The 20,311-nt window shown below is 46.8% G+C and overlaps 1 protein-coding gene across 1 annotated transcript in view; it reads right to left on the bottom strand.

Moving 5' to 3' along the window:
* Positions 1–1,393: 1,393 nt before the first annotated feature.
* The window catches only part of TRAM2 (translocation associated membrane protein 2), a 104,181-nt gene continuing 85,263 nt past the window's right edge, over positions 1,394–20,311 (bottom strand). Inside the window, exons 3-11 of the mRNA XM_007936143.2 lie at positions 16,265–16,374; positions 15,410–15,526; positions 8,065–8,123; positions 7,052–7,136; positions 6,432–6,502; positions 4,198–4,302; positions 3,794–3,937; positions 2,756–2,919; positions 1,394–1,467 (exon numbers count right to left, since the gene is read on the bottom strand). Of these exons, the coding sequence (XP_007934334.1) occupies positions 1,394–1,467; positions 2,756–2,919; positions 3,794–3,937; positions 4,198–4,302; positions 6,432–6,502; positions 7,052–7,136; positions 8,065–8,123; positions 15,410–15,526; positions 16,265–16,374 (929 nt within the window). The remainder of the gene's footprint in view (positions 1,468–2,755; positions 2,920–3,793; positions 3,938–4,197; positions 4,303–6,431; positions 6,503–7,051; positions 7,137–8,064; positions 8,124–15,409; positions 15,527–16,264; positions 16,375–20,311) is intronic.

Raw genomic sequence — 20,311 nt, 5'->3', positions numbered from 1 at the left:
CTTCTGGATGTCCTCAAAAGGCACCATAGGGACTTGGTACCTTGTCTTTAGATGGAGGGGAGGGAAAGAATACATGAGGGAAGGGGGCCAAGAGACTCCTGGGGACCCAGGGGTGTCTGCTCATCTAACCAGAGAAGTGAGTGTGAGCCAGTCCCGGTTTCCAGTCTACAGGCTGTTGGTGTGCTCAACAAACATCGGCAAACGACACAATTCCAAAGGACACTTGACAAATGAGGCCAGAGGGTAAGTGGCCCAAGTGACCCTCCAAGGGCCACCAAGGGTCTTGTGTGGGATGAGAGCCCTTGAGGCTTAGTGTTCCTGCAGTGAGAGATGAAGTCAAGGTAGCAAGCATGGCCCAACAGGGGTGGCTGGTTCTGGGGTTTAGGGCCAGCAGATCGTGGTCAGGCATGTAATTACTGTTGGTTTGGTTCTGAATGCTGGTGAACTGGTTGAAAAAGCAACCGCAGCTGAGGCTGCTGAAGAAAGGCCTAGTTCATCTCCTCCACACTGCTGCAGCTGTTACCTTTCCAGAAGAGCCCACTGCTCAGTATGCTTTGTTCTTGCTCTAAGGAGTGGGAAGAGTTGTCTTCCTCTAGCACTTCCCTGCAGAGTGACAGCAGGCTGGTTTCCATTCCAGGAGCAGCTACTGGCAAACTCTCGAGTCATGGGACCCAACACAGTTAACACCATCCTTCTGGACTGCGTCGTCACGGCCCAAAGCCATATGCCCTGGCATTTACAACCAGCAGTGGCACTCCCGTGCCTCAAGATGGTGCATGCAGAACTGGAATCATACATCTCATCAGTTAATCAGCACCAAGGAGATTATGATCCGGGAGGGGCGGTCTCTCCCCTTCTTGCCCATCCACACGAGGACGGCCAAGGGGCCTGCTCCCTGCCCCAGATGGAGGCTCCTGCCATGATGCTTCCAGACTCTGGCAGGTCCTGGAAACTGAAGCTGGGTGTTCAATGGACAGTACTACAATCTTAGCTCCCTCCCATTGTAAAAATCAGACACAGAAAAACGGCACAATCAGGTAAAATTAAGAAGTGAAAAGAGAAAGCAGCAGTTGTGAATTAAGAGAAAGAGGAGGCCAGCAGCCAGATGACCATGAGAACCTGGACTTCTGCAGAACCCCACACAGGACAGAGGGGAGGCCACGAGGTGGCTGGAGGGAGGAGGAGGAAGATTTTTGGTTTTATTGAGAATGGTTTACGGAAGAGTAAGGAAGAGAAAGCAAAGGAGTGAGAAAGCGAGAAGCCCCGTTTAGAGACGGCCTTGTGCTGTTTGAGATGGAGCATCACAAGCAGGGAGGAGGCAGCGACCAGGCCTGGCTCCTGGCCTCCTTGCAGGGCCCCCACCAAGAGGATTCCTGTTCCCAGCACTTTGGCCTTAAGGAGACTTGAGTTTCTTAGTCCGTGGGGAGGTCCCGTTTTCTGCTTTCACCACTCCATTTTCATGGTAACCTGGGAAGTGGAGGGAGACAAACAGACATGGTATTTCTGCTGGGCGTGGAGCAGGATAGGGGAACAGGGTAGAGTCCTTGCCAACAACGGGGGCCCGGCCAGCACTGCTGCTGCACACAAGATGAGCCAAAGGGGACACTAGGCTGCAGGTTCCAGAAGCCAGGGGAAAACTGCAGACAGCTCCCCATAGATTCCTGCTTTCTTCCCCACTGTCTTGCTATAAGTGGCCTGGTTTGAAGTGCTGGGTTTCTGTCCATTGTTGGGAGGGGGCTGGGATGACATAGTAACCCAGGGACAGGCAGAGACCCGCATGCCTAAGCCTGAGGCTGGGTAATCCCTGAAACCACTTAGCTGTTGCCAGGCCCCCTTCAGGGCAGCAGCCATTTCAGCAACAACGCAAAAGAATGGTGATAACAGTGGGAGGGGGGACAAGAGGCGGTGGGACAAGGCCTTACTCAGGCGCCTGCCACTCCTCTGATGGAAAAAATCGTGATATTTCTATTGTTAAATGTCCTTTCTTCTGCTTGCTTAAAGCCGAAGCAGCAGGCCTGGCTGCGACCTCACACCACCCCATGCCAGGCCTGCTACCGTCACACCCAGCCCTGCACGTGGCTGGTTCAAACACACATGGGCCTCTGCCAAGCAGGCTGTCTCCTGGAGAGAGGCAGGTGAGTCAGACAGATCCTGGTGCAGACAAGTCCTTGGGCTGCAGAAAGTGCTGAGCTTAGCAATGCCCTAGGAGCAGGTGGCAGGGACCAAAGAAAAAGTGGGTGTCCCACCCCTGCTGCCCACCTAGCACTCTGCCACCTTGAATTATTCTTGAAGACAAAGGAAAAGCCAACACCCAGGGAGGGAGAGGCAGACCAAGATTCAGAGCAAGAGGGCAGGTGAGGACAGAGCCTGCTGTGCAGAGGACAGACAACAGCAGCAACACAACTTGGCTAGGGCCCAGAAGCCACCCTGAGGACATGCTTCCCGCCACAGCTCCCCACCCATTCCTACCCTGCCCTGTGGTGGTGGTGAGGAGGCCGCCTAGTCGAGCTAAGGCCAGTGCCACCCACAATCTGTCCCTGGCCCATGCCCAGCCATGTGCCAGTTAGGCTGTGGCAGGAGCTGCAGAGCCCAGGTCCAGGGGAGGGAGTCAGGAGGAAGAAGCCAGCAGGACTGGTCAGACTCAGTCTGAAGAGATCTCAGGGAGCCATGGGCCTGGCTCCTCCCAACCCACTCCAGACAGATTTCGCCCACCTGCCTGCCTGCCTGCTATCTGCCCGAGGGCCCTGGCACTCACCAGATTCCCTCTTGATGAGCCTGGCTGGTAGTCTGGGGGCAGCTGGGATTCTCCGCTTGGCATTCTGTTCATTCCAGTATTCCCGCCAGTGCCGCAGCTGGGAGTGGATGAAGCGCCACATGAGCCAGGCCTGGGCAGCACACACCAGCAGCAGCACACACAGCCTGGGGAAGGAGGGGCAGAGAGGAGGCTGAGGGGCGACTCGGGCCCACAGCCTGGGAGGGGGAGACCTGGCCAGGGGCCCTGCAGCTGCGGTCCCCCTCAGCTTCTCCTCTTCCCTTACCACCACCATCACCAGGAAGAGTGCAAAGTTTGATGCTGACACCCACCACAGTCCTTGTCTCTGCTCTACAGAACTTCAAGGGTAGTGTCGTGTTGGGGGCTGAGGAGATGGACAAGGACAAGGCCACAGATGCTTGGCCAGTCCTTGATCAGGCCACTCCCAAGCCTGGGCTGGATCCATGTCTGTCTTTTTTTTTTTTTCTGTACCCACAACATACATGTAAGCTCCATAAATACTGGTGGAATTCAAATGAATTGAATGAAGATACAGCTGAAATCATTCAAGAGTAGCTTCACATCTTTTGTGCCACTTAAAGCTGAGCAACCCTGCACATGTCACACACCCTCCTGGGCCTACAGGGTCATAGGAACAGGTATATAACAGCTTCCTCACTGGTGGGGGCAGCCATTAGTGAAGCTAGTGGAAACACAGTTTTAAAGAGTGCAAGTGCAGTTGTAATGAGAGACTGGAGGTAATATCGCAAAGCAATAGACAAGGTAAGGGGATGTGTACTAGGACTGAGCCCCTGACGACAGTGTGAGCAGACCAAGGTCACAGAGTGAAGAGGGTTTAGATGGAAACGGAAAGCTGGTATCACTTCTTGGGATGAGCCTGATATTCCAACAAAATACCAACATGCTGCAGATTTGATGGTCTGCCACCCTGACCCTCTACACAGCTGTGCCGGGTTCAGGAGGCTCCGAGGAGCCCTGGGGAAGCCCTGACTCATCTTCTTAGGCTTCTGCCCCACTCACCTGCAAAGCAAGGTGTTGAAGTTGCCTTTCTCAGGGTCAAATGCCTGGTTTTCCATGCGAGCCAGTCCAAAGCCGATGGCCAGCACAGCAAGGGTGAGGATGAAGAGGCGGGTGACCCCAAACACAGCAGCCCAGGCATTAAACCTACTCGCAGAGGCAGAAAAGGGAGGTCAGCCTTGAGGGCCATGTGGGCACCTTTATATCTCTAGGAGCAACTTGAGGTGAGGACAGGATTCAGGGGTGCCTCAGGAAGGTGCCAGAGGGACAAGATATCTAGAAAAAGATACTCTGGGAAATAACCTTGGGGCGTCTCCTGCAAGGAAGCAGGCAGTTCACACCCAGGGCAGGATCCTCAGGTCATCCTGACCTCAAGGGAGGCCCAGCCCCACCTCAGATCCACTTACAGCTTCTCGTTGTTTTCGTCTGCGAAGTAGAAGAGTCGAGCCATGTGGAAGAGGAACTCAGTTGAGTACTGCAGCAGCAGTAAGATCAGGCCCAGGCGGCTCAAGCTGGGGAGAGAAACACCAGCTTTACACGTCTACAAAGATGTCACGACTTGGCTCGGCCCCTGGGCCTGGCTGTGCTTTCCACGCCTGCTTTCCCTGGCTGGCCCTGCCTCCGCCTTCAGGATGTGGTTTAGCTGTCACATTTTTAAGAATTCTTCCTAATACCAGCCCCAGGCCTTTCACCTGTCCTGTATGGGTCAGATGCCACAACCTGCTCCCATAGAGGACCAAGTTTGCACTCTTCACAGCACTTACTACCTTGCATTCACTGTCTTATCCCCAACACCCAGCCTGGAACTAAGCACATAAAAGATGCTCAGAGCAAGTTAGCTGTACTTTTATATAGTAACACCAGGGGTTTCCACCATTTGACTTTCTATTACCCAAGTCTGCACAGCTAACAAGTACACAGGAAAGCACAACTCAACACAGTGTAAAAATACCTGCTAGTAAACTGACCTCTTATAAAATCAGCAACACGCACACATTCCCCCTCTGCTTAATTCTAGTCATGATCTTATAATTTCCTGTGTGAGGCAGCCTCTTGCAGGTGGTCAGATATAGTTCAAATACAATGTGAAAAAACTACAAAGTGAAATTACATATCCTACTACATGTGCAGGGGTTTGTGAAGTCAATGAAATAATGCTGGCGCACACTCACAGACACTCATAAATGAGGATCTGGCCGATTACACCAAATGTGACCAAATAAGCGAAAAATCACTCAGGAAGTTTACTAATGGGCATCAAGAGAATATAAAAACTACCCAATGTCCTCATCATGGCCCTCAAAGTGCAAAGTGATCTGGTGTATGACCTCACCACAAACATCATTTTCTACATTCAGGACACAGTGAGCTCATTCCTAGCACAGGGTCTCTGCACCTTCTGTTCCATTTGCCTGCACAGCTCTTTCCCCACATCTTCACGTGCCTGGCTCTTGTCATTTGGGCCTCAGAGAGGCATTCTCCCAGCACACCACAGGTACCAAATGGACAAGTCACTGCATAATACTCCCTGGCTTTATTTTCTTCATAGTATTTATGTTGCCTTGTTTACTCTCTGACTCCCGCTAGAATGGAAGCACCAGAGTAGGGCCCTTGTCTGCCTTTACCCAGAGGTATCTGCAGCTCCTAAACCAGCACCTGGCCCATGGGAGGTGCTCAGGCACGTGTTGAGTAAATGAAAGACTCTAAAAGCCAAGCTCTTAACCAAAATTAGGCCCTGAATCGTTCCTGCACTTTCAAGTTCTGTCCTTCTTGAGAAATCTTGCAGCCAAAGGTCTCCAGACAGGCTCTCTGGGAGGCAGGAGACAAAAGCCTGAGTGCTGCTTCCCTCCCTGACTCTATTTCCCTGAATCAGTCATTTTCACAGCATGCCTGCTGTAAGAATGTGAGACAGAATGAGCCCCAGGACTTTCAGGCACTGAAGAAGAAAGTTATGCATAGCAAGTTCTCAAAAGGCCAGCCTGGAGAAAGTGTACGGCATCTTTCTGTCCTGCAGTGATAAAGCTCAAGAAGTCATCCAAATTAGCAATGACATACCTATTCACCAAACAGTTCTTTTCATAAAAGACACTCTCAAGGCTGAACGCTACAGCAACTCTTTTGACTTGTAGAGAGAATAATCAAGCAGCAAACTCTGAAGTAGGGCCCAGTCTATTCTCCACTTCATCACAAATCAGAGGGAAGGGGGTTTCTAGGCCTAGAAGCTCTAGTAGCATCTGCCCCTCGGCACCGAGAGGCAGGAGGCCAGCTTTGGGCTGCCTTCAAACTGCAAAACCATGGTTCAAGTGTCGCCAGCCTCAGAAGCCTTTCCTGGCTCTCTCTCAGGTTCAGGTGGTCGGTCACTCTTCTGGGTTCCCAGAGCATATGATACATATCATATTATATATAGCTCTTAACACCCCAAACTCTCATCTACATCTGTAACTGTCTTTCCTACTTGGCTGAGAATGAATGACTGAAGAAAATGGAATCTTCCATTAACCATCCTTGTATTCCCAGGTCTTGGCATGGTACTTGGCACACACAAGGTATTAATGAATGCCTGCTAATGGAATGAATATGCAGATTGATGCATGGACAGAAGCAGGCAAGGCAATCTGGCTGGCCCCAGGGTCTCACTCACTTTAAGAGGTATGCGCCAGCTATGTGGACCAGGTACAGGCAGATGTATTGGAGCTGACGGGGAATTTCCTCCTGCAGACAAAAGAACCAGACAGTAAATTTGCTCTTTCCCTAAATAAAGATGCAGGGAGTGGGGGGTGGAGGGGCAATGCAGGGGAATGAGGGAGGGCTAGCTCTCACATCATCTCAAATCTCATGTACAGGGCTGCTGAAAAGTCTGACAAGGAAGCAGCAGCTTTGGGTCCAGTGTCAGGGGCAATGTTTGGGTTGAGAAAGAAGAGACAGGGATTGGTGAACAGGCTTTGGAAATAATTCAGATGGAAACAATAAAATAAGACTGTGTGAAAGGTAAAAATCTTTCCACCCACTACCTAGAATACCAAGTGAGATTTCCCCTAAAGCCACCTGTGTGATATGGAAGGCAGGTGGGGATTGATGCTGGGGTCCTACTCTCATGGGATGGAAGGAGGAAGACTTAGCATTTTACTCAACCCCTCAGCACATCCCCAACACCACCCCTGACTCTTGGAGCTTCCAAGAGGAAGTACCGTTGAGGACAGCAAGAGGGCAGGTGGAGAATGAATGGGCTCCAAGAGTCATGAGGAAGAAGTGAGTACTCACCTTCCGTACTTTCTGGAAATACAGCTCGGGAAGTGCATGTAGCCAGTAGGCCAGCTGGCACAGGTAGAAAAACTTTACCTGGAAGCTGGAAACAAGGAAGTGAGTTACACAGGTGGATGGAAAAAAATATCCCGGGGTAGGTGGGGGCCTTGCCAAGAATGACAGAGAAATGTTAAGGGCCAAGACTTTGTGAGGAGCTGGCCCAGAAGTGAGAGAGTTTGATTTGCCATTACCACCCTCCTGAGCCTGGAGGCCAGTGCCCTTGTTCCATATCAAAGGCCACTTCAAGGGCATGGAAATTTCATGGAAACAAACAAAAATGATTAAGAGTGCAGAGGAGGGCTTTTTCAGCCTAGAGAGGGAAGGCTGGGGGTAAGGGGTGGGGGTAGCTGATAGAGAGCCCTGCTACCAAAGAAGATGACAGTCACTGAAGATATTGAAGAATGAATGGATCTACGGAGCAAAGGAAGGCTCTAAATCAGCCAAAGGGAAGTCCTCTGGTGGTGTTGCTCATAAGGGTCTTGAGAAAGGTGAAGAGCAGTCTCCTGAGGGAGCTGGGCATAGGTGTTGCCCTCCTGGCATCTTGGCAGCACAGAGAACCCCCAGAGCAGAAGGGAAAGGGCAGAAGAGGGCTGCCTCTGCTGGAGCCTCAGCCACAGGAGGGCAGAAAGGCAAGAGGTGCTATGAATTTGAGTAGCTGCCAAGGAGGCACAAAGCCTGAGGACTGTATGGAGATATTCTGCTTTTGCACCTGCCTCCCATGGTTTAGTTTTTTTTCTGTGATAGGGGCTAGTGTAGAGGACCTTTCATTTCAGGATTCTCTGTGCAAAGTGTACACGGAAAGCGGCTCCCAGGCAGGTCAGCCCTCCACAGTACCCTGCCCTAATAGGCTTCCCAGGGGTTGATCTGGTCCTGCTGCCAGCTGGCCTCGTACTGTTCTGGCTACTTTCTGGGAATGGAGAAGCCAGTGGACCAGCTTGCTCCTCCCTGGGACCAAGTCAAGACATACTCACGGGAGATACACATGTGGGTAATCCTCCCAGAGGCTTCTTGGGTTTGTTAAGTATCCTTCCTGTGGTGGGAGAGAAAGAAGAGAGAGCATTGAGAGATGTGGACAGGAGACCTGCGGCAAGCACCCAGCTCCCAGCTGCATGAAAGTGGAAGGAGCAGAAAATATCAGAACGAAGCATCTCTCTGTGTCGCATCCACTGGCATTTGACTGATTTCTTTACTGTGAAAGAGCCAGCCAGGATCTAATAGGAAGAATGGAAGGCTGGTATCTGAATAGAGGTCTGACACTACAAGCAGTATCCTCTGAACAAGTTAATGAGTTTCCCTATACATCAATTAGTTCATCTGGAAAACAAGGATACAAACACCTACCTTCACAGAGTTACTGGCGAAATAAATGTGATCGTTTATGCAAGAGGGTCTAGCTCTGAGCCTGCCATGTGGAATTTGGCAAAGGCTTATAGAATGAATAAGCTATTGGACTCTAGAGACACCATCCACTTGAAAGAACATGAACAAAGTTTGAATAAAAAGACTAGCAGGCCCCCACAGGTCTCACTGTGAGTCTGGATTTCGGCATTTATCACACTGCATCATCACTGCCACTTGCCTCCATTACTCTGCAAGTTCTTCCATGCTGGGGTCTTTTCTTATCCTTCTTTATATCTCCAGCATCTAGTACAGTACATTTTACAAAGTAGGCATCTAGGAATGAATGATAGTGGAACCCTCCTATCACAAAACACCTAGAAACGTTGGCTAAAATCTAACACATATTCTAAATGCAAAGCTGAGCTAACACTAAGAAAGGGAAATCCCTTAAGGCCCAAAAGGGACAGGGAGCTAAAAACCACAGCAGTAAGCTAAGGTGATGCTGTGGCAGCCAGAAGGCACTAGTTAGGACTGAGGTTTTTGTGCCCATATAGGAACAGAAGATGGTGCCTTGGGAGACAGAACTGAAACCCTTGTATAAAATCAGGACCCCTGAAGGACTACAACCTCAGAAAAAGGGTAGACGTGAAAGAGCTGGCCAAGCAACACAGGGAGATGAAGATGTCCATCCCAGCCTGGACTCTAGATGAAAACAAAAAATTATCCCCTAAAATTCTTAACTCAGGCTGTGAGTTGGGAGTTCAAATATACACTACAGGCATCACCAAGCTAAGAAATTCTTGGGCCAGTGATATCCTTGGGATATGCCCTCATCCAAGGATGTGAAGGATTCCCACAGATAAACCCTTAGATGGTAAAGAGGAATTTACAATCTAAGATTACAAATTACACAAGGAAACATCCATCATGAGCAAGAGGCAGCTGACACTAAAAGAGTCCAGTAACAGCTTGTTTAGATGAACAAAGGAATGAACAATGAATCCTTTAAGCAATTTCTCCCTTCTGAGGCAAGAGAAGGCCTTATGTGTCACTTAGAGAAGGAAGAACCAAAAAAACCAAACTAACTGCCACTGAGTTGATTCCAACTCATAGCGACCCTCATCGGGTTTCTGAGGCGGTAAATCTTTATGGAAGTAGATTGCTCCATCTTCCTTCAGCAGAGCAGCTGGTGGGTTTGAACCACTAACCTTCTCGTTAGCAGTCAAATGCTTCAGGCACTACGCCACCAGAGCTCCTCAGAGAAGAAAGAGAAGGCTAGATTATTATGACCTCATTTTAGAAATAAGAAAATTAAAGAACAGACAAGAAGAAACCCTGAAATCACATGGTTTTTCAGCAACACAGCCAAAATCTGAGCTGGGCCACCAATTAATTGCCTGACCCAACAACCTCAGGCCAGGTTACCTTAGTATGTTAGAAAAGAAACTAGGCTGGTTGGTGACTTTCATGAGGAGGCTGGGAATCTCAAATATTCACCCTGGGATTATAGGCAGGGGTTTAGCAATACTCAAGAGAATGAGAAAGCTAGTATCATTTAGGAGAAGCATTCTAGATCACTGTCTTTTGGATCCTCAATTGTATTATCAAGTGAAGGGCTGATCCACCCACCCTCCAGTCACCACATACTCTCTGAATTATCCACGTGCATTTTCAGTACAGTCCACAGCCCCAAACTCACAAGCTTGGGCCTCATTAACACAATGACCTAAGTCCAATCAGACACATGTACTAGTGTTGCCATGGTAACTTAGATCTGAAGGAAACAATCTCAGCCCAATACCTTATAGCCTCATTTCTAATCTCTTCTCGCTGCTACCTCTCTCACTCCTCTACCACAAAGACTGAAGCTCTGGGTTTTCCAAGCGGGGGTGTGGACTGCTGGTGTTAGTCTCTGCCTTCCCTCTCTGCTGTTCACACACCTGCCAGCATCAGAATCACTGACCCTAGGCACTCTGAGATATGTGGTCTTCCATACTTCTACCTCATTCCAAAGAAACAGAGAGGTGAGAAATTCCTTCCTAGAGGAATAGCAATATATTTAATGAGGAAAATGGTATTTCTGGGACTGAGGTGGGAGAGAAATTTCTGCCAAAAAAGACAGGCCAAAAGAAGCAGCATCAAGAGAAATTTAAAGCCCAGATGATCTTGTGATTTTAAACAGGAACTCGCCTCAGCCTGGCCTCTTTACTTAGGAGACAAAGAGGTCAGGACTCTGAAGCTCAAGCAGAATAAACTCTCCAGAAAAATGCTGCCTGCTTATGAATGTCCAGTCCACTGGGACATGAGCAGGGAGGGGTTGGAGGGGAGAGAGCAGAGGAGCCAGAGGAAAAATGACTCACTGCTCTGAGAACAGCCTTTTCCAGACCTCTGGCCAAGCAGCTGGCTAAGAGAAGACTGGGGCTGAAGAATACGTCAGAGTCCAGGCCACCAAATCACAAGTTCACTGGGAGCCACGTTTGGCAAAGCAAGCTGCCTGTAACCCAGTCCAAATCACACCCATCAATAGGCCTCAGCAGATGGTTTCAGCAGCTTTTGAAATCCTTTGAGCTCTTCTGATTCTATAAGTGAACCCCTGAGCTATGTGAGGCCTGAGGAAGCCGGGATAATCCCTCCCTTTCCCTAACATGCTTCTTTTTGGGTGTATGAACCAAAAGAACCACAAAAACAGCAGAACCTGGTCATAACCCAGCTAGTTGCCACCTAGATTTAGACAGGCTTTGTATCATTTATCCCTCAGGAATAACCATGTATAAAAACCCTACTCCTTGGGATCAAATTGAAAACAGCAAGTAGAAAGATCAGATAGGAAACTTAGGAGGCAGTGAGTTTATATTAATGAGGAAGAAGAGAATAATGTGGAAAAGCAGGGTGAGGATGGTTGCACAACTTGAAGAATGTAATCAGGGTTACTGAATGGTACATGTAGCAAGTTGATAAAACCCAAAAAACAAACTCACTGCCATCGAGTCAATTCTGACTCATAGTGACCCCCACTGGGTTTCTGAGACAGTAAATCTTTACAGAAGTAGATTGTTCCATCTTCCTTCCATGGAGTGGCTGGTGGGTTTGAACTACCAGCCTTCTGGTTAGCAGTCACATGCCTTAGGCACTGTTCCACTAGAGCTCCTCAGAAAGTTGATAACCTTACAAAATTATTCGTTGGTCCAGACTCCTCCCATAATTCTCCTTGTATGCATGAGGAGAGAAATGTCTGAATTAAACATCAAAATAAAACTGGGTATTTCTAGTGGGAAGAATATGGAGTAATGCTTTGTTTTTTGTAATCTTCTGTACTGCTCTCTTGAGGGAAAAAAAAAAATCCCTGATTTTTATAAAAACAATCAAATCATTACTTTAAAAAATGTTAAAAATTGGAGCAAGAAGATGCATTTGCAATTTATTCATTCATTCTCTCAATCAATATTTACTGAGCACTTAGCATGTGCTAAGCAATGCACCAGGGAGGGATACAGCTCTACCACAGTGCCCGCTCACATACTTACAATCTGGTGAAAGTGACAGACAACAGAGCATGCACATGTGAGTATGAAAAACATCACAGAAATGGGCGCTGTGCAGAAAATACAAATAGGGTGGGTGCTCTGTGGACTGAATTACTGGAGGTGGGGACTTAGATGACAAAGAACTGGCCCTGGGATGTCAAGGGGTGGGGCATTTGAGCAGAGGAAACCATTAGTGCAAAGCCTAGGAGGAGGAATGGCCAGAAATGTTAGAGGAGCAGAGATAAGAAGATGAAGTTAGGGCTGCTGACAGGGGAAATGAGATGATGTGAGGTCGGCAAAGACAGCAAAGTGTGGGTCACCTGAGTGAGGAAGAAAATGATTTCACTGCAAGTACATGATGGGGGCTTTGAAGCAGGGGAATACATGATTTAATTTATGTTTTGAATAGCTCCACCTGCCTGAACAGAAAATGGACTGGGGTGGGGATGAGAGTATAAGAGTAGAAATTGTCTCCTTCTAGAAGGAAGCTATTAATTGGCCATGCAAGAAACGACAGGGGCTTGACCTAGGGCAAGGTGTCTCAATACTGACATTTTAGGCTGGACAGTTCTCTGTGGTAGGGACTGTCCTGTGCATCATAGGATGTTTAGCAGTATCCCTGGCCTCTACCCACTAGATGCCAGTAGCATATTGCAAATGTCCCCTGGCAGACAAAACTGGCCCATGCTGAGAACCACTGACCCAGGAGTCCACAGTGAAGGTAGAAAGAAGCTAACAGACTATCAGCATGTTTTGGAGGTAGAATTGGCAGGATCTGCTAATGTGAGGGAGAAAGAAAGAAAAGGACCGAGAAAAATTTATACCATAATAATGTGATTGAAAAAAAAAAAAAAACCCAAAACTAGCTGTTTTTGCTCTTTTTTCCAAATTACCCTCTCTTCTTCCTTGTTCACTTTTATCTCATGCAGAATGGTCCAAATTAAGTGGGTGGAGACAAGGAGCTAAGTGGTGTTAGGCGCTAAGGTCACTGGCACCTCCCATGGCCCCCCACGTCTCCATTTCTTGTTGAATATGTTGAGTAGAGAACTGGCTCTCACCATAAAAAACTGTTACCAGCATTCCCCAAAAAAAGTGCTACAAAATCCCAAACTAATTAGCACCCTTGAAGTACTCAGAAAAGCATTTCATATTCTGGGAGGGGTATTAAGTAACTGAGTTCATTGGACCCCAAATCTGGTCTAAACATGTCACAACTGGGCTGATGTTGAAAAGCTGTGATTCAGGATGAGGCAACGCTTCTCCTGAAAGATTGGTTAAATGTCTGTGCTATCCAGAGACCTTCTGCCTCAAAGCTGCTCAGAGTGTCCAGAGGCGTGCATGAACACCATGCATCAAGTGGTTGGACGAAGTCTGAAATCCAGAAGCACCTAAACTTCCTAGGGCCAGAATGTACACTGCATAAAAACAGGGGGCGCTGTTCACACAGACCACAATGTAAACCCGCCCCCTGGACAGTGTAATAGGGGAGCCCTGTTGGCAGTGTAGAAGTCTTGGGTCCCTTGTTTAAAATTCCTAGTGTTCTGTTTAGGCAAACAGTTCTGTAATACAATAATAATAGAAATAAAAACAACATAGAAAAGGACATGTTGACTCCTGCTTTGAAAATATGAACTTAGTTTTCAGCTCTGGAGGCAGAATTCTTTATGCTATGAAATCCCATCATAGTCACTGAAGGAAGTGGGGGGGAAGGTGAGGGATCTGTGGAAGGCAGGGAAGGAAATTTCAAGATCACAGAGCTGCTGGATTTTCTAATGGGCCTGGATTTTTGACAGGAGAATTCTAGCTCCTGAGAAAGAGACCAGGTTATAGACAGGTGACACCCGCAGGTGGGGTGGGTACTAATTAAACACTTTCTAAGTCATCATTTGTCTGTCAGTTGCTATACTGTGGTGGCCTGAGTAATGCTATATGCCACCAGTATTTCAAATACCAGCAGGATCACCCATGGTAGGCAGGTTTTAGTGGAGCTTTTGGACTAAGACAGACTATTAAGAAAGGCCTGAAAATCTGCTTCCAAACATTAGCCAATGAAAATCCTATAGATAACAATAGAATACTGTCCAACATAGCTCTTGAAGATGAGCGGCCTAGGTTACAAGTATTCAAAATACACAGTGGCTGTAACAGTAAACTCAAGCATACCAACAATTGGGAAGATGGTGTGGATCGGGCAGCATTTTGTTCGCTCCACAAAACCAACCACAAGCACTATAGGCTGGGTCTTGTTACAACGAATCCCAAAGGACTGTTCACATTCCTTTCTACAAAGGAATTTTGTTGTCTTAAAGGTTGCTTGAAATAAGAGTCCTATTGTGTAGAAATAGGAGGCAGATAAATTGTCTGCTCCTGGAGACATCTGGCAGAATGGCATTGACTCTCACAGAGTTTGATGTGTGGACAGGGCTGAGGCTGACCTTGCTTCTGAAAGGCAAACATGGTAAAACAGAGTGCGCTGGAACCAAATCACCAAGTCCAAGCCTCATTCTTGCCACTTTCAAATCATGTGATCTTGGGCACATTGCTTAATCAGAGTTTGGGTTTCTTCAATCCATGGAGTGGGTACCATAATGAATATAAAATTTACCCCATGGGATAACATGTGTAGAAAGGCCATGTAAAACAACAAAGTGCTATGTAGTTATATGGTATCATTATTGAAGTACCACACAATAATTATAATAAGTGTTTATTTTTAGACAAGTGACTGTCAGCTGTAAAATGGCATCCATAGCATTTTCTTCTCTCTCACAGTGATACCATGAGGATATAAAAATAGTTTCAGTTCTAAGAAAGTGCCCCAAGTTTACATACTATTCCTTACCCTTTTCCTTCCCTGCTAAGCCCCTGACAGATTCTTTGGGTGGTGCAAACAGTTAATGTACTTGGCTGTTAACTGAAAGGTGGGAGGTTCCAGTTCCCAGAGATGGCACAGAAAAAAGGCCTGGCAATTTACTTCCAAAACATCAGCCACTGAAAACCCTATGAGAAGGTGAACAATAACACCAGGAAAGTATATACTTGAGATCAAAAGGGCAGCATTTTCTCAGAGATAAAGCTCAGAAGGCAGGAAGGGACAGGAAAGATGGGCAAAGGGAAACGGTAAAAACAGGGAGGAAGTGGGAAGAGTGCTGTTACATTGTGGGGATTGCAATCAACGTCACAAAGCAAAATGGGCATGAATTGTTGAATGGAAAACCAGTTTGCTCTGTAAACTTTCCCAAATCACAATAAATAGTTTTAAAAAAAAGGAAAAGAAAACCCATGGAGCACAATTCTATGCTAATGCACAAGGGGTCGCCATAAGGAAGAGCTGACTCAATGGTGATTGATTTTTTAAACCTTCCAAAGTCATTTTTACCAGTGGTCCAAGAGGAGACAGTGACGGCTCGCAGCCCAGAGGAGAAGCTTCAGGGGTCCCAGGACCACTCACCGTCACTACCACGTAGAAGCACCATATCACAGAGCTGAGATGAAAGACTACCAGCTGTCCAGATTCATTGAACTTGCTGTGCTTGACCTTGGAGAGATGAAGCCTTTTGCTGATTTTCTAACAGAAAAAGAGAAACCCATATATGAACACTTAAATGTATTTGTAATGTGCAAATTTCAAACTTCTGTTTTTTCCTCCTGAAAGGGCTGAACAGTGTCAGGCACATGAAGCAGCCATAAGTCAGACTTTTTTTCAGTGTAAACCTACTGCGTGCACAGAGTGCTTAACTAACTTAAGGCAAGTATTTTGAGCAAGTGGCAAGATTAATGTCTTCAACCTAGACATGGAGAAAGCATCCCCTAACACGCTGAATACCATGGACCTACAGGGACACTGGCTTGTCATCTTTCAGGCAGCTCTCTCCCCAAGTAATAAATACTGTTGTCCCACATGCTGACTAAAGAGGCTGTGAGATGGAATGGAGACCAAGGTGTAGAAGAGGAAGGCAGACAACAGAACCCACTTAACCTACTGCCATCGAGTAGATTCAGATTCATAGCAACCCTATAGGACAGAGTAGAACTACCCCATACGGCTTCTAAGGCTGTGATCTTTACGGAAGCAGACTACTATATCTTTTTCCTGTGGGACAGCTGGTGGGTTCAAACCACCAGTCTTTTGGTTAGCAGCCAAGCACTTATCCACTGTGCTACCAGGGCTTACTATAGAACCAACTAGGGTATGCAAATTAGGGGATAAATGGATGGATTCAGAGCTGCAGTTTCCTCTAAGGTGAGGGCCTCCAACAAAGACTTCTTCCAGCTTCTGATATCAGAATTCAGACATGTCACTTACATCTAAAATGTACTCCTGAACCACAGCATGCAAGATGATGGTGATGAAGATGTAGAACAAGATTGTGACCAGGTCCTTCGGCCCGTAGTGGTAGTGTACGGTCTCACTGTCTGCAGAGGTAATAAGAACAACCACATCAGCATCCCAGGAATTCTACAAGTCTTGAAGAAATTCTCTCATTGTTATAAAGCAAGCTGACCACATTCAAATACTGAGCACATCCCTTGGCCCCTCTTTAAGCAAAAAAGAAAAGATGTCTGAAGCAGAATGTGCCATCAAATGCTACCCATCTGCTGTAATCCTAGAATCAGAAGGAAGCGTTTTAGTCCCAGAATTCCACCTGACCTCTGCACTTGGCCCTTGGGAAGCACCAATGGGGAGGAATTGCTCCACCATCTCCTGAGTCTGTGAAGATAGCACAGTAGTTAGGAGCCAGGTGCTGGAGACAACCATGAGGCACCTCTACGTATGACTTTTCTGTGTCTGTTTTTTCATCTGTAAAATGAGGACGATAACGGTTCCTGCATCACAGAGTACTGTGAGAATTAGATAAATTAATAAATGCAAAGTGCTTGGAACAGCATGTGGCACAGTACTTTGTCGCTGGTTGACAATGAGCTGGCCCTGACTCATGGTGACCCCATGCACAATGGAATGAAACACTGCCTGGTCCCACACCATTCCCATAACTGGTTGCGCATCAGAACCTTGTGATCCACAGGGTTTTCACTGGATGATTTTCAGAAGCACATCACTAGGCCTTTTGTTCTAGCCCATCTTAGTCTAGAAGCTCTGCACACAGTCTCCAATGGCTGATGACGGCTGTGCGGGAGGTGCACTGGCCAGAAATTGAACCTGGATCTCCCACCTGGAAGTCAAGAATTCTACTACTGAAACACCAATCAATGCCTCACCTCGCACACAGTAAGTACTTATATGTATTTGCTATTATTTTTGCTGTTGTTATTGGTCTATTGTGAGGATTAAGTGAAATCATTTGTATGCAAGATGCTTATCGCAGGGCCTATAATTTATAGTCAGTATGCAATAAGTGGAGGTTTATTAAAACACTATTTATCAGTAATAAATTAGACAGAATTTCAGATATGCAAGTCTTACAAAGCTCTGCTATTACAGCCTATTTTTCTCCCTGGACGGGGAGTGGATTTATACTCTCATTCTAGTTAGTAGGCTGCAGAGTTGCAGAAGACTCATGGATATTTGCCTGGTTCTCTGCTGTTCTATAAACCCACCATCCCCCCAAGCAGACATTGGTTCTTTCCAGCTATGGTGCATTTGCCCTGAGTCACACACACATGAGTCATCTCACTTTACTGGGATGCATTTACCAGAAGGTAGGCCAGGGTCAGTCTGTTTCAGGGTGACCATGAGACAGGGTACAGCTCACTGGATCACCCCAGGAGTCCACCATAACCTCAGCCACCCTGGACCGGGAGAATGTCCTGGTGGGCAGCGGTGAGGGGCTGAGAGGAGGTGGTGAGTGTGGCGAGAAAACGATGAACTTTGAAATCAGACAAGCTTTCTTTTTTTCCCCCCTCTCCCTCCTTCATCCTACAAACACCTACTCTGTGTGAGGTAATGGGCTAACTATTGAAATATGGAGATAAAAGACACCGTCCCTGCTTCAGAGTGCACAGTGCAGCAAGGAGACTGACAAGAAGGCAATTACAGTACAGAGAGGTACATGTGAGCTGAGGAGTGGAGGGCCTGACTCCTGACTCCCGCTAGGCAGGAGGTGGTAGGGTAATTGGTCAGGGAAGACTTCCTAAGTAGGATGACATCAAAACCTGGGAATAAGAGGGGTAGTCAGGTGAGTCCCTGGGCAGTACTAAGGGTTAACATGCTCAGTTGCTAACAGAGGTTGGAGGTTCAAGTCCACCCAGAGGCACCTTGGAACAAAGGCCTGGTGATCTACTTCTGAAAAAAAATCCCGTGGTGTACAGTTCTACTCTGACACTAAAGGGATTGTCATGAGTTAGATTTGAGTTGACGGCAACTGGGTTCTAGGTAGTCAGGTGAAGTGGCATCCCAGGCAGAGGAGGCAGCACCTGCAGGGGCGGGGGGAAGGAGGCTGGAGGGCTGGGCAAGGGTGAGGCTGGTGTGACTGTCTTTGCATGCTGTGTGAAAGAGCCTGGACTTTATCCTGAAGGCAATGGGGAAACACTGGAGAATTTCAAATTAAACAGTAAAATGATGAAATTTGTGTTTTGGAAAGTTTACTCTGGCAGCAGTGAACAGCAACAATCCTGGATGTAGAGACCAGTTAGGACGATGGGCCACCATGATCCAGGTAAGGATCATAGGGGGCATGAATTAAGCCTTTTTCTTTTTTGATTTTTGATTGGTCACTAATTCTTATAAGAATCTTCTCCTACTCTTCAAGGACTGCCCGGGTCTTGCATGGGCTCTCAGAAAACAACAGCAATGGTTTGGCAATAACTTATTGTAATTCATCTTTTTAAAATTTAATTTTTATTTATTTATTTTAAATGATATTTTATTGTGTTTTCAGCAAACGTTTACACAGTAAGTTAGGTTCCCATTTAACCACTTAACAATTACTATACATATTATTGGGAGCTCTGGTGGCACAGTGCCTAAGGCATTTGACTGCTAACCAGAAGGTTAGCAGTTCAAACCCACCATGGAGTGCCGTGGAAGTTAGGGCAATCTACTTCTGTAAAGATTCACCACCTCAGAAACCTAATGGGGGTCGCTATGAGTTGGAATTGCCTTGATGGTGGTGGGTTTGGTTTTTTAAATCACCCTCTTGGTTTATCAGTCACATCTCCACTTTGCTAGATAAACAAGTTTAAGAAACATTCACTTTCCTCTTAAACTTATTAAAAGAAAAACAACAGCAAAAACTGGGATAACTGACCAGCAGCCCCAGTGTCAGGGATGCACTAGAGAGAAGTGATGACTGGAAAACAGCAAAGCCCATGTCCCATCAGGGGTGAGGACGGGAGTGGTTATGGGAGGGGTGCCACCTGGCGCTGCCAGATTCCTGATTTTTCAAGAGCAAAGGGAGAGATCTTTACATGAAATCATCTGATTTGGTGACTAATGCACAAATTTTAAAAACACTGTATGGGCCAACACTAAATCGCCCAAACAAAACACATCTGCAGGCCAGCTCTGACCATGGGCCATGATTTGTAACCCTAGCCTAGATCACCCAGGACACCTTCCCAACACCAATATTCTGTGAGTCTTCTTCCCACACACCCCCATGGAGTATGTCAATATGTTCCACTGAAGGGATTCATCTGGCTTTGAAAGAAAGCATCCTCAGAAATGATCTACCCATGACAGGAGGCTATTTGATCTCCCATCAAAAGGGATGCTTGCTTAACTCAAAATGCACAAACAGCTGAAGATAAACTAGATGAATGGGACCTTCTAAAAATTAAATATATTATGTGCTTCAAAAGACTTTGCCAAAAGGAACTTATCTCTAAGATTCATAGAAAACTCTAATGCCTCAACACCAAAAGAATTAACAATCAAATTGAAAAATGGGCAGAAGACATGAACAGACACTTCACCAAGGAGGATATTCAGGTGGCCAGCTAATACATGAAGAGATGCTCACAACCACTGGCCATCAGAGAGATGCAAATCAAAACAACAATGAGATACCCTCTCACCCCAGCACTGATGGCAAAATTCAATGAGACAGAAAAAAACAAGTGCTGGCAGGATGTGGATATTGGGACACTCATACACTGCTGGTGGAACTGTGAAGTGATAAAACCACTGTGGAAAGCAATATGGCAGTTCCTTAGAAAGCTGGAATTGGAGGTACCATTGACCCAACAATCCCATTACTAGGTATATATCCTAGAGAGGTGAGAGCCAGGATAGGAACAGATACATGCACATTCATGTTCATCACAGCACTATTTACAACAGCATAAAGATGGAAACAACCTACATGCCCACCAGTGGAAGAGTGGATGGCTAAACTATGGTACATACACATAATGGAATGCTATGCAGCACTAAAGAATAATGTAGAGTCTG

Source organism: Orycteropus afer, unplaced genomic scaffold (assembly GCF_000298275.1).
Source record: "Orycteropus afer afer isolate SDZICR_OR568_19922 unplaced genomic scaffold, OryAfe1.0 scaffold00034, whole genome shotgun sequence".
Taxonomy (NCBI): Eukaryota; Metazoa; Chordata; class Mammalia; order Tubulidentata; family Orycteropodidae; genus Orycteropus; species Orycteropus afer.
Note: the sequence above shows the minus strand (reverse complement) of the source record. Positions and strands in the feature narration are given on the sequence as shown.